Source organism: Mobula hypostoma, chromosome 2 (assembly GCF_963921235.1).
Source record: "Mobula hypostoma chromosome 2, sMobHyp1.1, whole genome shotgun sequence".
Classification (NCBI taxonomy): Eukaryota; Metazoa; Chordata; class Chondrichthyes; order Myliobatiformes; family Myliobatidae; genus Mobula; species Mobula hypostoma.
The window spans coordinates 90,788,254-90,807,030 of record NC_086098.1 but is presented as its reverse complement, the minus strand read 5'-3'; the positions used below and the strand labels follow the sequence as shown (position 1 = coordinate 90,807,030).

The 18,777-nt window shown below is 47.0% G+C and overlaps 1 protein-coding gene across 1 annotated transcript in view; it reads left to right on the top strand.

The window, feature by feature from the left end:
• The window catches only part of LOC134342305 (protein eyes shut homolog), a 142,751-nt gene extending 134,135 nt beyond the window's left edge, over positions 1-8,616 (top strand). Inside the window, exon 4 of the mRNA XM_063040267.1 lies at positions 8,567-8,616. Coding sequence (XP_062896337.1) covers positions 8,567-8,595 — 29 coding nt within the window. The 3' untranslated portion in view covers positions 8,596-8,616. The remainder of the gene's footprint in view (positions 1-8,566) is intronic.
• Positions 8,617-18,777: the final 10,161 nt, after the last annotated feature.

Sequence of the window (18,777 nt, the reverse complement as noted above, 5' to 3'; positions counted from 1 at the left end):
TGCTTGTTAAATACTCAATTCTTAGTGTCCAAAGCCAATTAGCAGGACGGTCCTGAATTGTTAAAGCACCAGCAATCCATATTCCGAAGAGTTAGAGCATCCAGAACCTGGAAGTTGGTGCAGTTGGGTGCGTGTCGTAACAGAATCCTCTCTCCTACGTATGAGCCCTGGCTGCTTGGAGAGATGGTGATGGTAGTCATGGATGACAGCTGGATCCAAGATGTCCCTTTCAGGATCCCAGCACCATTCCTCAGGTCTAAATCCTTCCCAGTCCATGAGGAACAGCCGAACACCCCAAGCAGTTCGTGTATCCAAAATTCTTCTCCTGTTGAAGACCTGTTCCCCATTGACAAACTTGGGCCACTGTGGGACTGATGGTGGTGGGGCTAAAGGACTTCTGTTCACAGGTTCTAATTTGGGAATGTGGAAAGTGGGATTGATCTTAAAGGTCTTGGGGAGCTGCAAGCTGTAAGCCACCATGTTTACTTTCCTGACAATCTTGAAGGATCCAATGAATTTGGCCACCAATTTTCTAGACTCCACCTGGAGAGCCAAATCCTGAGTTGACAACCAAACCTGTTAACCAGGCTGCAAAATTGGTCCCTGTTTCTCTTGTGGTTAGCCTTTATTTCAGCCTTCCGGGTAGAACTAACAAAATTTCCCTTGCCTTAGTCCATTCCTCCTTGCAGCAGTCTGGGCCACATGAACTCCTACCTCGGCCTCCTGCTCAGGGAAGAGTAGTGAAGAATACCCAACCTAGCATTTGAGAAGGGATATCCCATGCACTGAATGCCAAATGGCTGCAACACTCGTCCAGTCTTTCAGAGGCCAGACGTCTTAGTGTTTGTTGCAAATCTAGGTTCACCCGTTCAATCTGGCTGTTGAAAACTCAGAGGAAAGACTCACTGTTCCCCCAATCATCTTACAGAACGCCCTCCAAAAGATGCAAATCAAGAACCGTGATCCGACACAATGTCAATAGGAAAACTGTGGATCCTGAAGACCTGGTGCAGGAGAATTTTGGCCGTCTCCACTGCAGATAGTACTCTGTCTAAGGCAATGAATTTGCAGGTCTTCAAAAAATGATCCACAATTACCATCATAACAGTCTTCTTCTTGGAAAGAGGAAGGCCCGTGACAAATCCATGGAGATGTTAGCCCATGTATGTCTGGTACAGGCAGAGGGTGATGAAGCCCTTGAGGTTGGGTACAGGGCTCCTTGCTGCACCTCACATGCCTGCACATATCGGCAGACCTCCCTCACCATCTTTGGCCATCAATCTCTTAATGCACTCAAGGGTCTAGCATTCCCTGGGTAAGCAGTCATTCTCGATGCATGTCCTCAATGAAGAACCTGAGACTGGAAGAAACTAGGAATGAATAGCTGGCCCGGAGGGCTGTTCTGAGGAACCTTCCCTTGTGCCTGGGCTTTGAGAACAAGTGTGTCAATGCCCCAATGAATTGCTGCTATCACTTTGGCTTGAGGCAAAATGGTGGTGGGCTGGTTTCTCATTCAGGTTCATCGAACTGACAGGACAAGGCATTTGGCTTCTGGCGCTTCCACCCTGGACAAAAGGTCAAGATGAAATTAAAGCTGTTAAGAGGCCACCTAACCTACCTGGAACTCAGTCTCTTGGCCTCCTGAATATAAGCCAGGATCTTGTGGCCTGTCCATAAGATGAAAGGAGTCTTGACCGCCCCCCCCCCACTCCACTGCCGCCAAGGCACTGACACCATTGCTCCAGATCTAACTTGACCCTGAACAGCTCTCTATTTCCAATGGCATAGTTCACCTCTGCCAGAGATCACCGCCTGGAAAAGAACGCACATGGGTGCAGTTTATTGTCCAAAGGTGTCTGCTGAGACAACACTGCAACCAACTCTGACATCCGAGGCATCCATCTCCACAATGAAGGGAAGGTCCGGGTTAGGTGCAACCAAAATGGGAGCTGCCATGAACCGCTGTTTGAGCTCTGAAAGCAGCCTCTACTTCTGTAGTCCAAACAAAAGAGCCAGTGGATCTCTTGCTTAGTGTTGTCAGCAGAGCTGCTACTGAGCTAAAGTTTCTGATGAACTTTCGGTAGAAGTTGGCAAATCCCAGGAATCATTGGACTTGCTTTCCATTGGATGTTTGTGGCTAATCTCCGACTGTCTGTGTCATAGCAGGGTCCAGCTTGAGATTGCCATGAGAGGTGATGAAACCCAAAATGAAATGGTGGTTATGCAAATTCAAGAAGCCTCTTTAAGATATCTCTGATGTGAGCGACATGCTCCTCCATGAACTTCAAGAAAATTAGGATGTTGTCCAGGTAGACAAAGATGTAGGTATGGAGAGTATCCTGGAGCACGTCATTTATAAAGGCCAGGAAAACTGCTGGTGCGTTCAGAGGACCAGAGGGCATGACGAGGTACTCAGAGTCCTGTCAGTGTGTTGAATGCCATCTTCCACACATCACCCTCCTTTACGCGAACCGGATTGTATGCACACCACATCTAGCTTTGAGAATACCCTTGCCCCTTGGAGAATCTGCAAAGCAGTGGTCATGAGTGGAAGAGCGTAACAATTCTTGACCGTTATGTGATTCAGTCTTCTTTAATCAATGCATGGCTGCAAACTTGTGTCCTTTTTCTGTACGAAGAAGAAGCCAGTGTCAACTGGAGAGGTGGAGAGCCAAATGAATCCCAGGGCAAGGGCCCCTTTTATATACTCCATAGCGCTTCTCTCCGGGCCTCAGAGATGTGCATAATCGATCTTGAGGAGGACAAGTACCAGGCAGTAGATCCATTACACAGTTGTGGGGTTGGTGGGAGGAAGAGTTAAGGTCTTTCCCTTACTGAAGACCCCTTGTAGATGGAAGGGATTTCGCCTGACTTGGGCACTGCGATACCCCCGAGCCCTTCTCCAAGGATGACTCCTGAGACTCCGTCGGTAGCAGGGGTGCTTTGACAGACCCCAGAGCCTGTTCAATTGGTTCACATGAGTCTTCAGTGAAAACAGAGACCAAATCACAGTCCATATCTTCAGACATCGACGGTGAGGAACAAAAAGTGGTCCTTGTGCTCCTGGGACTAAGCTCCTCGGGCCTCCATTTTGCAGCCTTCCTCTTACACAGGACCTGGCAACTGGAGCCCTTTGGCTTAGCTGCTAGAGTTCCAGAATGCTTGAGCACCTCTTTGGCTTGCTCCTGAACTAGAGATCCTCTGTCTCTCTAGGTCCATCGCACCCCTGACTGGACAGGGTCGGGACTCGCTCGGGCCTATTGGCTGGGGCTGGCTTGTCTTCCCTTGAAGGCAGGACTGGGTTTCCTGAAGGCTTCAGGTTACTCTGAACAGAAGTCTGTCCCCTCATTGGCCGCTGATCTTGGGGGAGTGTGGGGTTGGAACATCAAGCTGAAAACATAGCTTCTTGCAGCAACTGGACCATGCAATGATCCTCCCTGTTCATTGAAGGGCTATGATGTGACACCTTAGTGTGCCCAACGATCAGCGGTATGTGAGGAGACTCAATGTTGTAGGAACTAATAATCCTCTATCCTCATCTGCAAGAATACTGGCTGCTGCCCAGTCCACCCAAAACCAAGTGGACAGCTGTCCCAGACAGTTGCAGGCGTGGTCTGGCTCAAATCTAGCAGTGTTATGTTGAGCCAACGGGTAGTCCCCAAGTCCAGGAAATTTCCAGCTGCCCCAAAGTCCAAAAAAGCATCAACCTCTCATTGATTCATACCCCAGGAGATCTCCATCCTCAGCGTGACACCAAAATCCATGAGGTTTGGGGGTAGTGGCTGTGCTGCCATCACAGTCCTCCCGACACCGGGCTGTCTTGACAGTTCTCCCAACGGCTGCAGCTTCAGATATTGAGCCGCAGGTAACCTGCTTCCCCACAATAATAGCAGCAACCTCGACTCCAACACCAAAGCTTCTCATTGTCGGAGATTCTTATACAGCCAATTTGCATGGCCTCGACAGGATCCTGAGCAGGGGATGTGGTCAGGAGGTGGAGCTACGATGCACTGAGGCCAGGCTTGGGCTAGCACTCCTCGACCTCTTGATGTAGTCCCACTTGCGTTCTGCCAGGTGATTATCGAGACAAATGGATTGGTCGATCAGAACCTCTAAGTTCTCTGCTGGCTCTCCCAAGGCAAGGGAATCCTTCAGTTTGTCTCTGAATGTTTTCTAGGATTAAATATCAAGAATTGTGAAAACCTGAGTTTAAATGTATTTGGCTAAGGTGTATGTAAACTTCTGACTTCAACTGTAGATACCAAGGGGATGTCAGGGGTAAGTTTGCTGCACAGAGAGTGGAGAGTGCGTGGAATGCACTGCTGGTGTCGGTGGTGGAAGTGGATACAATAGGGTCTTTTAAGAGCCTCTTGGATAGGTACATGGAAAATAGAGAGCTTTGGTGTAGGGAAATTCTAGGCAGTCTCTAGAGTAGGATACATGGCTGGCACAACATTGTGGGTCAAGGGCCTGTAATGTGCTATAAATTTCTATGTTCTATGTTGTAGTTGACAAACCAACTCTCCTCAAACTCCTAATGAAATATGGCCGCTGACTTGCCTTCTTTATGGGTGTGCTGATATGTTGCATCCAGGTTAGATCCTCAGAGATATTGACACCCAGAAATATGTCCCGCTAATTGACAATCATGCTTTGGGCGCCAAGAATTGAGTATTTAAAGAGCACCTGAACGGAGTCTCAGTATTCAGTCGTAAGCTCAGGGATATCATCTAGCATTTTGTTTTGTGTTCAATTCTTGATCCCGTTTTATTCCATGCCTAAGACAGGGAATGTCTTCTAGGATTAAATATCAGGACGCAAATGTGTGTTGCTTAAATATCAGGAATTGTGAAAACCTGAGTTTAAATGTATTTGGCTAAGGTGTATGTAAACTTCTGACTTCGACAGTATTTCCAAGCACCTTAAAACTATACCCCTCGTGTTAGCCATTTCATCCCTGGGAAAAAGCCTCTGGCTATCCACATAGTCAATGTTCCTCATCATCTTATACATCTCATTCAGGTCACCTCTCAGCCTCCGTCGCTCCAAGGAGAAAAGGCCAAGTACACTCAACTTATTCTCATAAGTTATGCCCTCCAATCCAGCCAACATCCCCGTAAAACTTCTCTGCACTGTCTCTATAGTATCCACATCCTACCTGTAGTGAGGTGACCAGGACTGAACACAGTACTCCAAGTTTGGTCTGACCAAGGTCTTGTATAGCTGTAACATTACTTCACAGCTCTTGAACTCAGTCCCATGGCTGATGAATGCCAACACATCATATACCTTCTTAACAACACTGTCAACCTGCACAGCAGCTTTGAGTGTCCTATTGACATGGACCCGAAGATCTATCAGATCCTCCAAAATGCCGAGAATCTTATCATTTATATACTCTCTTCAAATTGGACCTACCAAAATGAACCACTTCACACTTACCTGGGTTGAAGTCCATCTGCCACTTCTCAGCCCAGTTCTGCATCTGGTCGATGTCCCACTGTAACCTCTGACAACCCTCCAGACTATCCACAACACCCCCAACCTTTGTCATCAGCAAACTTACTAAACCACCCTTCTACTTCTTCATCCAGGTCATTTATAAAAATCACAGAGATTGGGTCCCAGAACAGATCCCTGTGGAACACCACTGCTCACTGACCTCCATGCAGAATATGAACCATCTAAAATCACCCTTTGCCTTCTGTGTGCAAGCCATTTCTGGATCAATAAAGCAAGGTCTCCTTGGATCCCATGCCTCTTTACTTTCTGAAGGAGCCTTGAATGGGGAACCTCATCAAATGCATAACTGAAATCCATATACCTTACATCCACTGCTCTACCTTCATCAATGTGCATTGTAACACTCGAAACATTATGCAAGTTTATCGTGGAGAGCATTCTGACAGGCTGCATCACCATCTAGTATGGGGAGGGGGAGGGGGAGCGGGGGAGGGGGCTACTGCACAAGATCAAAATAAGTTGCAGAAGGTTGTAAAATTAGTCAGCTCCATCATCGGTACCAGCCTCCATAGTATCCAAGACTCTTCAAGGAGCAGTGCCTTAGGAAAGCAGTGTCCGTCACTAAGGATCCCCACCACCCAGAACATACCCTCTTCACACTGTTACAGTTGGGAAGGAGGTACAGAAGCCTGAAGGCACACATTCAATGATCTAGGAACAGCTTCCCCTCTGCCATCCAATTTCTAAACAGATGTTGAACCCATGAACACTACCTCACTTTTTTTATTTCTGTTATTTTGTACTACTTGTTTTAGAACAGAATCAGGTTTATTATCACTGGCATGTGTGGTGAAATTTGTTAACTTAGCAGCAGCAGTTCAATGCAATACATAATGTAGAAGAGAAAAACAAAATAAAATAATAAAAATAAGTAAATCAATTACTGTATATGTGTATTAAATAGATTAAAAATCATGCTAAACAGTAATAATGTATATTAAAAATGTGAGGTAGTGTCCAAGGGTTCAATATCATTTAGGAATCAGATGGCAGGGGGAAGAAGCTGTTCCTGAATCACTGAGTTTTACTTTAACTGCTTAATAGACATATATATACTTAATGTAACTCAGCTTTTTCTCTACATTTATCATGTATTGTTCTGCTGCTGAAGTTAACAAATTTCACGACATATGCCAATGATATTAAATCTGATTCTGATCTCAACGATATGCACAGTTTGCAATATAATATAATGACCATATAGCCATCCCCATTCATGCCTGAAAATTTAATCAGTGTGGAGGATTTCTTAGTCTTGTGGGAGAATGTCTTCCCTGTCAAGCAGGGGTCACTTTGCTTGTCAGAAAAGACATAGTCGTGAAACAATCTCAGGTTGTGGGGCCTCCTCCATGGTGATTGTAGAATTTGACTCTGCGACTACAGGAAGTGGTTCTGACAGCTCAGGAATTGACACGGGACACCTTTCTTCTGGACGTGTTGGCATCGCAGTCAGTGCATGGCAAGGTTCACTGGACATTGTGGATCATAACGTGTGAGTACAGTGTCTGATATCCCTTGCCTTTTTGAAAGCCACCTCACTCTGTTTTGTCCATTGCCATTTCTTTCCGATCTGCAGTGATGAGTTTAAGAGGTGGAGCACTGTAGCCAGGTTTGTCAATAGTAATTGACAATTCCTAAAAAGGACTGCAACTGTGACATATCCTTCGGTCTTAGCACATCCACCACTGTTTGAATTTGAGTAATGCTTGTGCAATGATTTTGTGACCACAGTAATTGATGCCTGGTTTAAAGAATTCAGAGTGGCTGCATCGTGCTCTGAGCAAATAAGCTTCTAATATTTTCAACACTGTCTTTAGATTTTGGAGATGTTCCTTGTCATCCTCACTGGTAACAATGATGTCACCCAGTTAACACCAGCACCAGGTCCACAGCGCCTAATGACCACAAGATCCTGCTGCACGCTAAGGATGGCAGGACTACACCATCAGTGAATTGCTCGCTGGTGGAGATAATGAAGGAGCTGTGTAACATGCTGCTACCTGAGTTGATGGAGGTTTACAGTCAAATAACAAGTGGCCATCATGGTCACTTCTCCTGTGATCGCAAGACCCCTTTGTACATTGCTAATCTGGTACACCGCTAGTTCGATTTGCTGATTTGTTGGATGTGAGTACAGGCGGATGCAGGGGTCTGAGTCCTCGGTGATAGTGAGGACTAGACCTGAAGTGACGGTGTTGCCCAGAGTGCAGTGATGAAGCCATTGCAATTCAGCGGAGGCAGTGTGGCACAGTATCCAGAACAGAGTCTGAGCTGCCCTCCCAGGGTTTCGCTCGGCAGGAAACCAGCTCTGTAGTGGCCGACTGCAGTTCTTTTAGTGGCACTCAGTGGATTTGGGCCTCAAGCTGCTGGGTCACATGCTTTTCAGCCAACAGAGGTGAGGTGTTCGAGGAATCACAGGGGAGGCGTGACGCAGTTGTGGCAGCTAAAGGTTTAAAATAGACAGAGGGGTCTGGACTATTTACATATATATTTGTCTGGTTGTGTTTCGTATACGTGAGGACTGGGACTCAAAGCCACAGATTGGCCTGGTGAGAGTCAGGTATTGGGACAAGGGCTGGGTCTCAAAGCCACAGTGTCACTTAGTGAGCATTGAGGGGCAGTTGACAGATGATATCGGTGGTTTGGGGGTTCTGGACTATATATAGGCATATTCTGCATCGGTGTACTCTTACTGACATTCCATCTGAGTTGTATGCATCAAGCCTCAGTGTCACAGAGGTGGGGGAAGGGGGAATGTGGGCCTCAAGACCCTTGCTGTGTGATTGTGATCTTGTGTGTGCGTACTGTGTGACTGTTGGTAACATGTCTTTGCATCTTGACCCCAAATCAACGCTGTCTCATTTGGCTGTATTCGTGAGTATTCATGGATGATTAAATGACAATTAAACTTGAATTGCTTTCTGCGAGAGTGCAGGTATAGATGCAACTCCAAAATTAAAGCCCTTTAAATAAAGCAATAAAGCCCTTTGTGAGTGTTTATGGTGAGAAACACTTAGGATTCTTCTTCCATCTCCATCTGTAGGTAGGCCTGAGCTAAGTCCACTTTGCTGAAGTGTTTTCCTCCAGAAAGGTTTGCAAAGATATCCTCTACCCTGGGAAGTGAGTATTGATCTATTTTCAGTACTGAAACAGCTGAACCAGTGACTAATTCAATTTTAATTAATTTGTCACTCATTTCCTTTGAAAGCCATATTGCTAGTCTTTTGTAAGTTTTCACATTGTAAATCTCAAGGCTATTAGGTCCTTTGTCACTCATTATCATATTTCTCATCAGCATGCAGATTAGTGCTCTTCTTGAAACTGCAACTTGACTTTTATCTCTTTCTCTTCCTGTGCAGATCATGTAATTTTATCTGCCTGATATGCTCTTTACATGTGTCCTACGTTGTTCCATTTTCTGGATGTTTTGCCTTTAAATTTGCATTGGACTGGTGTACGTGAGCTCCTGTCACAACGGGAACAAAATTTGTTCTGCCAGCCAGGTTTCTGTTTGGATATTGTAGTTTTGTTCACACACACTTTCATTTCTAACTGCAATTCAACTGTGTCTGTCTGCTGCTTCCACTGATACAGAAATGCTGTTTTAAATGGAACTAACCTTTCAGTTCAGAACTGTTTTTGAATGTTTTTTTGTAATATTCCACAAACTAAATTATCTCTTAGTGCATCATTAAGATCATTATGGAAGTGACAATGCTCAGCCAATTGCTTCAATCCAGCCATGTACACGGAAATGGACTCCCTTTCCTTTTGATTCCACTTATAAAACCTAAAGCATTCTGGAATCAACTATGATTTCAGTTCTAAATGTTCATGCATTATATTCATGATATCAGCAAAGCTTATTTCGGTTCGTTTGACTGAAGCAGTCTAATTTCTAAGCAAACTCTATGCCTTTAAACCCAGTGCACTCAGTGATAATCTATGTGTGGAGCACAAGAAAGATGGGGGAAATTGTAAATGGATTTATTGTATCTGTATTTACTTGGGAGATGGACACAGAGTCTATAGAAGTGAGGCAAAGTAGCAGTGAGATCATACACCCTATACAGATTACAGAGGAGGTGTTTGCTGTCTTGAGGCAAATTAGGGTGGATAAATTCCCAGGGTCTGACAAGATGTTCCCTTGCACCCTGTGGGAGGCTAATTCAGAAATTCCAGGGGCCCAAGCAGAGATACTTAAAACATCCTTAGCCACAGTGAGATGACCAAGGATTGGAAGATAGCTAATGTTCCAATGTTTAATTAAGGTTCTAAGAATAAGCCATGAAATTATAGGATGGTGAGCCTGACATCAGTCTTGGGGAAAGTATCTGGATGGTATTCTAAGGAATTGGATATATAAGTATTTGGATAGATAGGGTCTGATTCGGAATACATGGCAGGATGTGTCTGAATAATCCTGGAGTTTTTTTAGGAATACAGGGAAGTTGATAAAGGCAAGGCAGTGGGTGTTGCCTACATGGACTTCAACAAGACTTTTGACAAGGTCCCGCTTGGTAGGTTGGTCAAGAAGATTCAGTTGCTCAGCATTCAAGATGAGGTAGTAAAATGGATTAGATATTGGCTTTGTGGGAGAAGCCAGAGTGGTAGTAAATAGTTGCTTCTCTGACTGTAGGCCTGTGACTCATGGTGTTCCGTAGAACATAGAAGGTTGAGGGGAGATTTGATCGAAGTGTACAAAATGATGGGTATAGCTAGGATAAATACAAACAGGCATTTTCCACTGGAGTGGGTGGGACTATAACCAGAGGTCATGTGTTAAAGTGTAAGGTGAAAAGTTTAAGGGGAACAGGAGAGGCAACTTCTTCACTCAGAGGTTCATGAGTGTGGAACGAGCTGCTAGTGCAAGTGGTGCGTTCAAGCTTGATTTCAATGTTTAAGAGAAATTTGGATAAGTATATTCATGGCAGGAACATCGAGGGCAGGTCACTGGAAGTAGCTAATTTAAATGGCTTCGACCTGAATTAGATGGGCCAAAGGGCCTGTTTCTGTGCTGTATTTTTCTATGACTTTATGGCTGTAAGAGAACATGGCCTGGATGGGGTCCTTGATGATGGATTCTGCTTTCCTGCAAAATCACTCCTTGAAGATGTGCTCAATTGTGGGGAGGGCTTTTCCTATGATGGACTGGGCTGTGTCCATTATTTTTTGTAGGCTTTTCCATTCAAGGACATTGGTGTTTCTATACCAAGGGAGGGACTCAGATGATGTATTGTAAACGTGACCATCTCCCACAAAAGAGCACTGGGTCACTACTTATAATGTAACATGATTCCAAAGACGTATGGGTTCGTAGCTTGCTTGGTAACATGGAAGTAATTTGGCCATGTGGGCTCACTACAACACAGAACCAGTTCCCTTGGCCTACGTAGTCCGTGGCAAACCTAGTCCGATTGGCCTGAACCTAGACCATAATCTTCCATATCCCTCCCATCCATGTACTTATCCAAACTTCTCTTAAATGTTGAACTCGAACCTGAATCCACCACTTCCTCTAGCAGCTCGTTCTACACTTGTACCACTCTGAGTGAAGAAGTTTCCCCTAAAGCATGTCACCTTTCACCCTAAACCTTAGCCTCTAGTTCTCGTTTCACCCAGCCTCAGTGAGAAATGCTTACTTGCATTAACCCGATCAATACCTTCGTAATTTTTCATATCTCTATCAAATCTCCCTCAATGTCCTGCACTCCAGAGAATAAATTCCTAACCTACTCAACCTTTCCCTATAACTCAGGTCCTCAAGTCCCAGCTACATTCTTGTTAATTTTCTCTAAATAAATAAATCTGTTACAGTCAACATATTTTACTACAGCCAACCTGTCTGATGCACTGTATGGTCTGGAATGGTGTACAACATAGGAAAGGCACACAGCGAGAAGCCTGTCAAAGCAGACGGTGGGATCCTGACCAGCAGTCGCTTTCAGTGCCCCACTGTTGGGCTCTGGGGTTTGCTGAATTCCCAGACAGCTATGTGATCCATCTGCTGTAGTGGCCTTCAGTTGCCCTCATGACTGGACTCTTTATCGCCATGTGGATCTGGCATTGACAGACCGCCTTGGTCACGGTCAGAGGAGCGTTGATCATTCCTACATTTCAGTGTGTCCCTATTCTTCATGCTTTGAATCAGAGAAAGTTTTTTTTTTCCCACAGCAATGCACACAAAATGCTGGAGGAACCCAGAGGCATCCATTGATGGGATATAAACAGTCAATACTTCAGGCCAAGACCTTTCACTATGACACCTTATTCTACTCTTCTTACTGTGGCTTTATTTCTTAATTTACTCTTGTATGGACACCCTGTACAAACTCTGTGGCTTGCACTTACCTCTGACTAAGTAGCTTCAGGGTTCACCTCCTTGCTCTGTACTTGAGCGCAAAGTCTAAGCTGGAATCCGAGTGTGGAGGGATTGCTGCTGCGTTTGAATTCTCTCTATCTGCTACCAGTGATAGATATGGAAAGCTTGTGGTAAACCATGTATATATGTTGTAACTGGGTTACCTGTCTGGACACACCCCTCTGCTGACTGCCCCTGTGGCTCCTCCCACAGAGTCCTGTATAAAGGTGTTCGCCTTGCCCCTCCCCCTCAGTCCGGGTGCAGACACTCACCGTGGAGGTCGTATTGTACAGCGAATAAAAGCCTTTCAGTATTTTACCAAACCTCAGTCTTTTGGAGTAATTGAAGGTGCTTCAATTTTATTCGCTGTACGTTTTAAAACATGGAACAGTCCCTGAGACCAAAAAAATTAGACCTCAATCCGCAAACACCTGAAGCTGGAAACGCTTTTGAACTCTGGCTGGCCTGCTTCGGAGCGTACCTAGAGGAGATTAAAGCGACCAACCCCGTAGCGAAGAGCAGAGTTCTACTCTCCAGGGTCAGTCCACGGGTCTATTCGCTGATCAGAGACCAGCCGAACTACGACGGCGCAATGAACGCAATCAAAAGACAATACCTGCGGCCGATAAACAGCGTCTACGCTCAACACCGTTTAGCGACACGGCAACAACGCCCCGGGGAATCAAGTGCTGAGTTTGTCCGGGCCCTACAGACACTTGTGCGAGCCTGCAATTGCCAGGGGCTGACGGCGGCGCAGCATGCAGAACTCCTAGTGAGGGACGCCTTCATCACGGGGACCAGGTCAGTCTACGTGCACCAGCGGCTGCTGGAAAAAGCCGATCTTACCCTAAGTTCGGCGATGGAGCTGACTGATACGTTGGAGGCCGCTCTGCATAACTCCGAGGCTCTCCAGGCACGCGATCCCCCGATGGCCTCGTGGGTGCCGCAGACCCCGCAACCTGCCGGCGAATCGACCTCGGCTGCCGCCAGTCGTGAGTCCGCGAAGTGCTACTTCTGCAGACTGGAGAAGCACCCCCGGAAACGCTGCCCAACCCGACAAGCTACCTGCTCCAGCTGCGGAAAGAAGGGCCACTTCGCCAAGGTCTGTAAGTCAAAACCGCGAGCAGGATCGAGCAGCGCCGCGTGCGAGACGTGGGGGTCGCCATCTTGCCTGCCGCCATCTTCCCTGCACGCCACCACCACGTGCGAGACATGGGGGCGGCCATCTTGGTCAGCGCCACCTCCCACCGCCTACGACCAACGGGTGCTCACGGGGCACCCCACCACACCGGACCAAGACAGCAACCCCACCCTGGCTTCCGTGACCCTCGACCAAAGCGCTCCCCACCAGCTCGCAAGGTCAATGATGGACATCCTGGTGGAGGGGCACAGGACAAGCTGCCTGTTTGACACAGGCAGCACGGAGAGTTTTATCCACCCGGCCACGGTGCAGCATTGTGGACTCATGATACGGCCGGTAAGTCGGAGGGTCACCATGGCCTCCAGGTCGCATACAACAGACATCCGTGGGGGTTGTGTAGCGACACTAGTGGTGCAGGGCACAGAATATCGGGACTTTACGTTACTGGTCTTGCCTCAACTGTGTGCCCCTGTGCTGTTGGGGTTGGACTTCCAGAGCCACCTGAAAAGCATGACAATGAAGTATGATGGGCCTCTCCCGCCAATTACTGTCATAAATCCCCTGTTTTGTAGAGATATGTCACGTACCCCGCTACTGACCAGACACACACACCGACCCGCACATCCCACCCAACATCATGCCAACAGCCGCACTACCGACACCACTTGCGGCCTCTCCACCCTCAGGATCCCTCCCCCACCGCTGTTCGCCAACCTGACCCCCGACTGTAAACCTGTGGCAACTAGAAGCAGGAGGTACAGCGCGGGGGACAGAGCCTTCATTAAGTAGGAGGTGCAGCGGCTGCTCAGGGAGGGGGTCATTGAGGCAAGCACAAGTCCTTGGAGGGCGCAGGTGGTCGTTGTTTGGAACGGGGAGAAGAATAGGATGGTCGTGGACTATAGCCAGACCATCAATAGGTTCACGCAGCTCGATGCGTACCCTCTACCCCGCATCGCGGATATGGTCAATCAGATAGCACAGTACAAGGTGTACTCGACCATAGACCTAAAATCCGCTTACCATCAGCTCCCCATCCGCCGGGAGGACCGCCCTTACTCCGCCTTCGAGGCGGACGGCAGGCTTTATCAATTCCTGCGCGTCCCCTTCGGTGTCATGAATGGTGTATCTGTCTTCCAGAGGGCAATGGACCGGATGGTGGACCAGTGCCAACTGAAGGCCACGTTCCCATATCTGGATAACATCACCATCTGCGGTCACGACCAGCAGGATCATGACAACAACCTCCAAAAATTTCTCCAAGCGGCCAAATCTTTCAACCTCACCTATAACAAGGACAAGTGTGTATTTGGGACCACCTGACTTGCTATCCTTGGGTGTGTCGTGGAGAATGGAGTCATTGGCCCTGACCCCGACCGTATGTGCCCCTTGTTGGAACTCCCTCTTCCCAATACCCTCAGAGCCCTCAAAAGGTGCCTGGGCTTCTTTTCATATTACGCCCAATGGGTCTCTAACTATGCAGACAAGGCCCACCCCCTGGTCAAGTCCACCACATTCCCCCTCTCTGCCGAGGCCCACGCGGCCTTCAACCGCATAAAAGGGGACATTGCCAAAGCAGCAATGCATGCGGTGGATGAGGCCATTCCCTTCCAAGTAGAGAGTGACACCTCCGACTTTGCGCTGGCTGCTACCCTCAACCAGGCAGGAAGACCAGTGGCATTCCTCTCCCGTACCCTTCAAGGCCCTGAAATTCGGCACTCTGCGGTAGAGAAAGAGGCCCAGGCCATAGTGGAAGCTATAAGGCACTGAAGGCACTATCTTGCCAGCAAAAGGTTCACCCTGCTAACTGACCAGCGCTCAGTCGCATTCATGTTTAATAATCAGCAGCGGAGCAAAATCAAAAATGATAAAATTCTAAGGTGGAGAATCGAACTCTCCACCTACAACTATGACATCATGTACAGGCCTGGGAAGCTCAACGAGCCCTCCGATGCCCTATCCCGGGGAACATGCGCCAGCACGCAGATCGACCGGCTATACACCCTACATGTAGACCTTTGCCACCCGGGAGTCACCTGGCTTTTCCACTTCGTGAAAGCCCAGAACCTGCCTTACTCCCTTGAGGAGATCAGGATGATGACCAGGGACTGCCAAGTCTGCACAGAGTGCAAACCGCACTTCTACCGACCCGAAAAGGCACCACTCATCAAGGCCACCCGCCCCTTTGAGCGACTGAGTGTTGACTTTAAGGGCCCCCTTCCCTCCACCGACTGCAATGTGTACTTTCTTAACGTAATTGACGAGTACTCGCGGTTCCCTTTCGCCATCCCCTGCCCCGACACCACTACCATGTCAGTTATAAAAGCCCTGCGCAAGCTCTTCACTCTGTTCGGATACCCATGCTATATCCACAGTGACAGAGGGTCCTCATTTATGAGTGACGAGCTGTGCCAATATCTACTGGCTAGGGGAATTGCAACCAGTAGGACCACGAGCTATAATCCCCGGGGGAATGGACAGGTGGAGAAGGTGAATGGCACGGTGTGGAAAGCCACACTCTTAGCCCTCAGGTCAAAGGGACTGCCGGTCTCCCGCTGGCAGGAGGTCCTTCCCGAGGCACTCCCCTCCATCCGCTCCCTGTTATGCACAGCCACCAATGCCACCCCTCATGAGCGGCTCTTTTCTTTTCCCTGAAAATCGACCACTGGAACCACCATACCAACTTGGCTGACGTCCCTGGGGCCAATGCTGCTCCGGAAACATGCGAGGAGCAATAAATACTCCCCGATAGTCGAGAGGGTTCACTTACTTCATGCGAACCCCCAGTATGCCTACGTGGTTTTACCTGATGGGCGGGAGGACACGGTCTCCATCCGCGTCCTGGCGCCCGCAGGAGCTCCGGGCCCCTACCCTGAACACTCCATGGTGACTATTGACCCCGTATCCACCAATGTATGTACCCACGAGACACCGTGCACCCCAAACCCTATACAGACACCACACGACACTCCCATACCGGGCGCGACGCACACGCACAAGGGATTACCGACGCCTAACGTGCTGGCACCTGAAGTCAGGCCGGAGCCAGCACAACCGCCGTCGCCAGTGCAATCACCGCCGGTGCTACGTAGATCACAGCGACGGACTCGACCGCCTGATAGACTTAACCTGTAAATATACTTCTTGTAAATATTGTCAGTCACTTCACCCCGCGGGACTCTTTTAAAAAAGGAGGGGTGAATGTGGTAAACTATGTATATATGTTGTAACTCGGTTACCTGTCTGGACATACCCCTCTGCTGGCTGCCCCTGTGGCTCCTCCCACAGAATCCTGTATAAAGGTGTTCGCCTTGCCCCTCCCCCTCAGTCCGGGGGCAGACACTCACTGTGGAGGTCGTATTGTACAGCGAATAAAAGCCTTTCAGTATTTTACCAAACCTCAGTCTTTTGGAGTAATTGAAGGTGCTTCAAAGCTCCCATGCACTACACTAAAAATAATCAGAGTTACTTTTCTAAGATCGATCACCTGGCTGTTATCACTTATTGCCTTAGCCTGAAACACTAACAATTTATTCCTCTCCATAGATGCTGCCTGACCTACAGAAATCCTCCAGCGTATTTACTGTGTGCTGTATCTGCATGATCTCTTGCCTTTATAATTCACCATTTTGTATCCTACATTGCAGCAGTAAATTTATTTTGATTTCATCAGGACATCCTGAAGTCAAAAATCATGGAAAATAAGTGCTAACACGAGACCACTGATACTGGAATCTAGAGCAAAAAGAAATTGCTGGAGGAATTCAGTAGCTCAGGCAGCACCTGTGGAAGGAAATGGAACAGTCGGCCTTCTAGGTGAAGCCACTTCATCTGGGCTAGCGAGCAAAATAAATGCAAGACCTTTTTTTTTAACCTATGCATGTGAGGATAAAAAGGCAGCTAGTGACTTGTTTGAGCCAACTGCTGAGGGTTCTTGTTTGTCCAGATTAAAACCACCAACACAAAAGGTGATGTGCAGTCACCTGCAAGAAGCTGGGTGGCACTTAATCACGGAACATAGAACACTGCAGTGAAGACGAGGCCCTCCAGCCCATGAAGTTTTGCTGACCTAATAACTTATCTAAGATAAACCTCATCCTTCCCTCCCACATAATCCACCATTTTTCTGTCATCCATGTATCTATTTAAGAGATTTTAAAATGTCTCTAACGTATCTGACTCTCCCATCACCCGGCCAGCGTGTTCCATACACCCACCACTCTCTGTGTAAAACATCTATCTCTGACATCCCCCAAATCAGGGGTACTTAATCTTTTTTATACCATGGACCTCTTTTGCAGTCCAGTGAAGCCTATGTACCCCAACTCAGAATAATGCATTTAAATATATAAAATAACATACATCAAATTAAAAGGGAAACCAATTGTATTGAAATACAGTTATCAAAGTATATGTGCTTTACTAACACATGTAGCCCCCCCGGCCACCCTCAGGGTCGCTCGGCTCGCTGTCATCTAGGGAAACAGCCTCGGCCCCGGCAAACTGGGTAATTAATTTGTGTGGATGCTGTGTGAGGTACCCCACCCCGCCCAAATAACAGACAATACACCAGGTGCAATTAAATGATATACAGTTTATAGATATTACTGGAACTATATAATTAAAAGAGAATAAAATATAAAAGGAAAATAAAAGGCGCCACACTTATCAAAGTTCAATCTCTTCGTGCACAAAAACAGTTGGAGCTCTAGGACCTTCTTCACCCTGCGACCCCCTCAGACCACCTCGACCGGCCGCCTGGGACCAACAACGGTGGTCAAGCAGACGCTCCACACGAGTCCGTCTCCGTCTCCTCACCGAACGCCCTCCTCGGGGTCCGACCCCGTTAGCAGACATCACAGCACATCGTCCATCCTCTGTCTCGCTCTCCCGCCTTCTGCCCCAAAACCCCGCGCATACAGTATCTTCAAATACACCAAAACCATAACAACTATCCCAATTGGTTAATAGCACTCTCTTATCACACACTAAAGTTAAAACAAACTGTTAGTGCAAACTTTCTCAGTGTTTTAACACAACAAAGCCGCATTCCCCAGATTAACATAACAAAGACACCATTTTAATTAACCTCCGCAGTAACATAAAAGTCGAAACCCCCTTACACACATTAAATAACAGGACTGTACATTTAAAATATAGGCAAGTTAAAATTAAATTTTATTTTTGAAGATATATCAGTGTGAAGGCTGTTGTTGCTTAGCTTGAATGAAAACATTAAACTGTGGGTACAAAGCAATGTACATGTCATGTTGGACATCCAATTGAATTTGATTTTTTGTTGTAATGGTTCCATCCTGATTTGCAAAGATATGTTGGTGTAAATGGAATTAAAGCTTCCATAACTCATTTTACAAGGCAAAGACAGGCTTCCCTCAAGGAAGGCCAGAATTCTCCAAGGTTTTTTTGAGGGTTTTTTTCTCCTGAGATTAATGAGTTCTGAAGTGTTTATTTTGTTCAAAGGTTATTTCTATCTTGATAGCATTATAAAGTTGAACCACGGATGAAGTTTTTCTATCCAATCAAAGTTTTGTTTGGCAAATCACTTACTACCATTTCCAAAATGTCGACAGCCTTTGTAGTTTCCAAAAGGGACTCACAAAATAAGAATTCTTTGGTGTCAGCATGCGCATAATGAACTAAAACAAGGAGCTGGCTACATTGAGAGATAACTGTAGTTTCACCCAGTTGTATTTTCATTTCACATTACATTTGGTACAAATATCTCAATGTCACT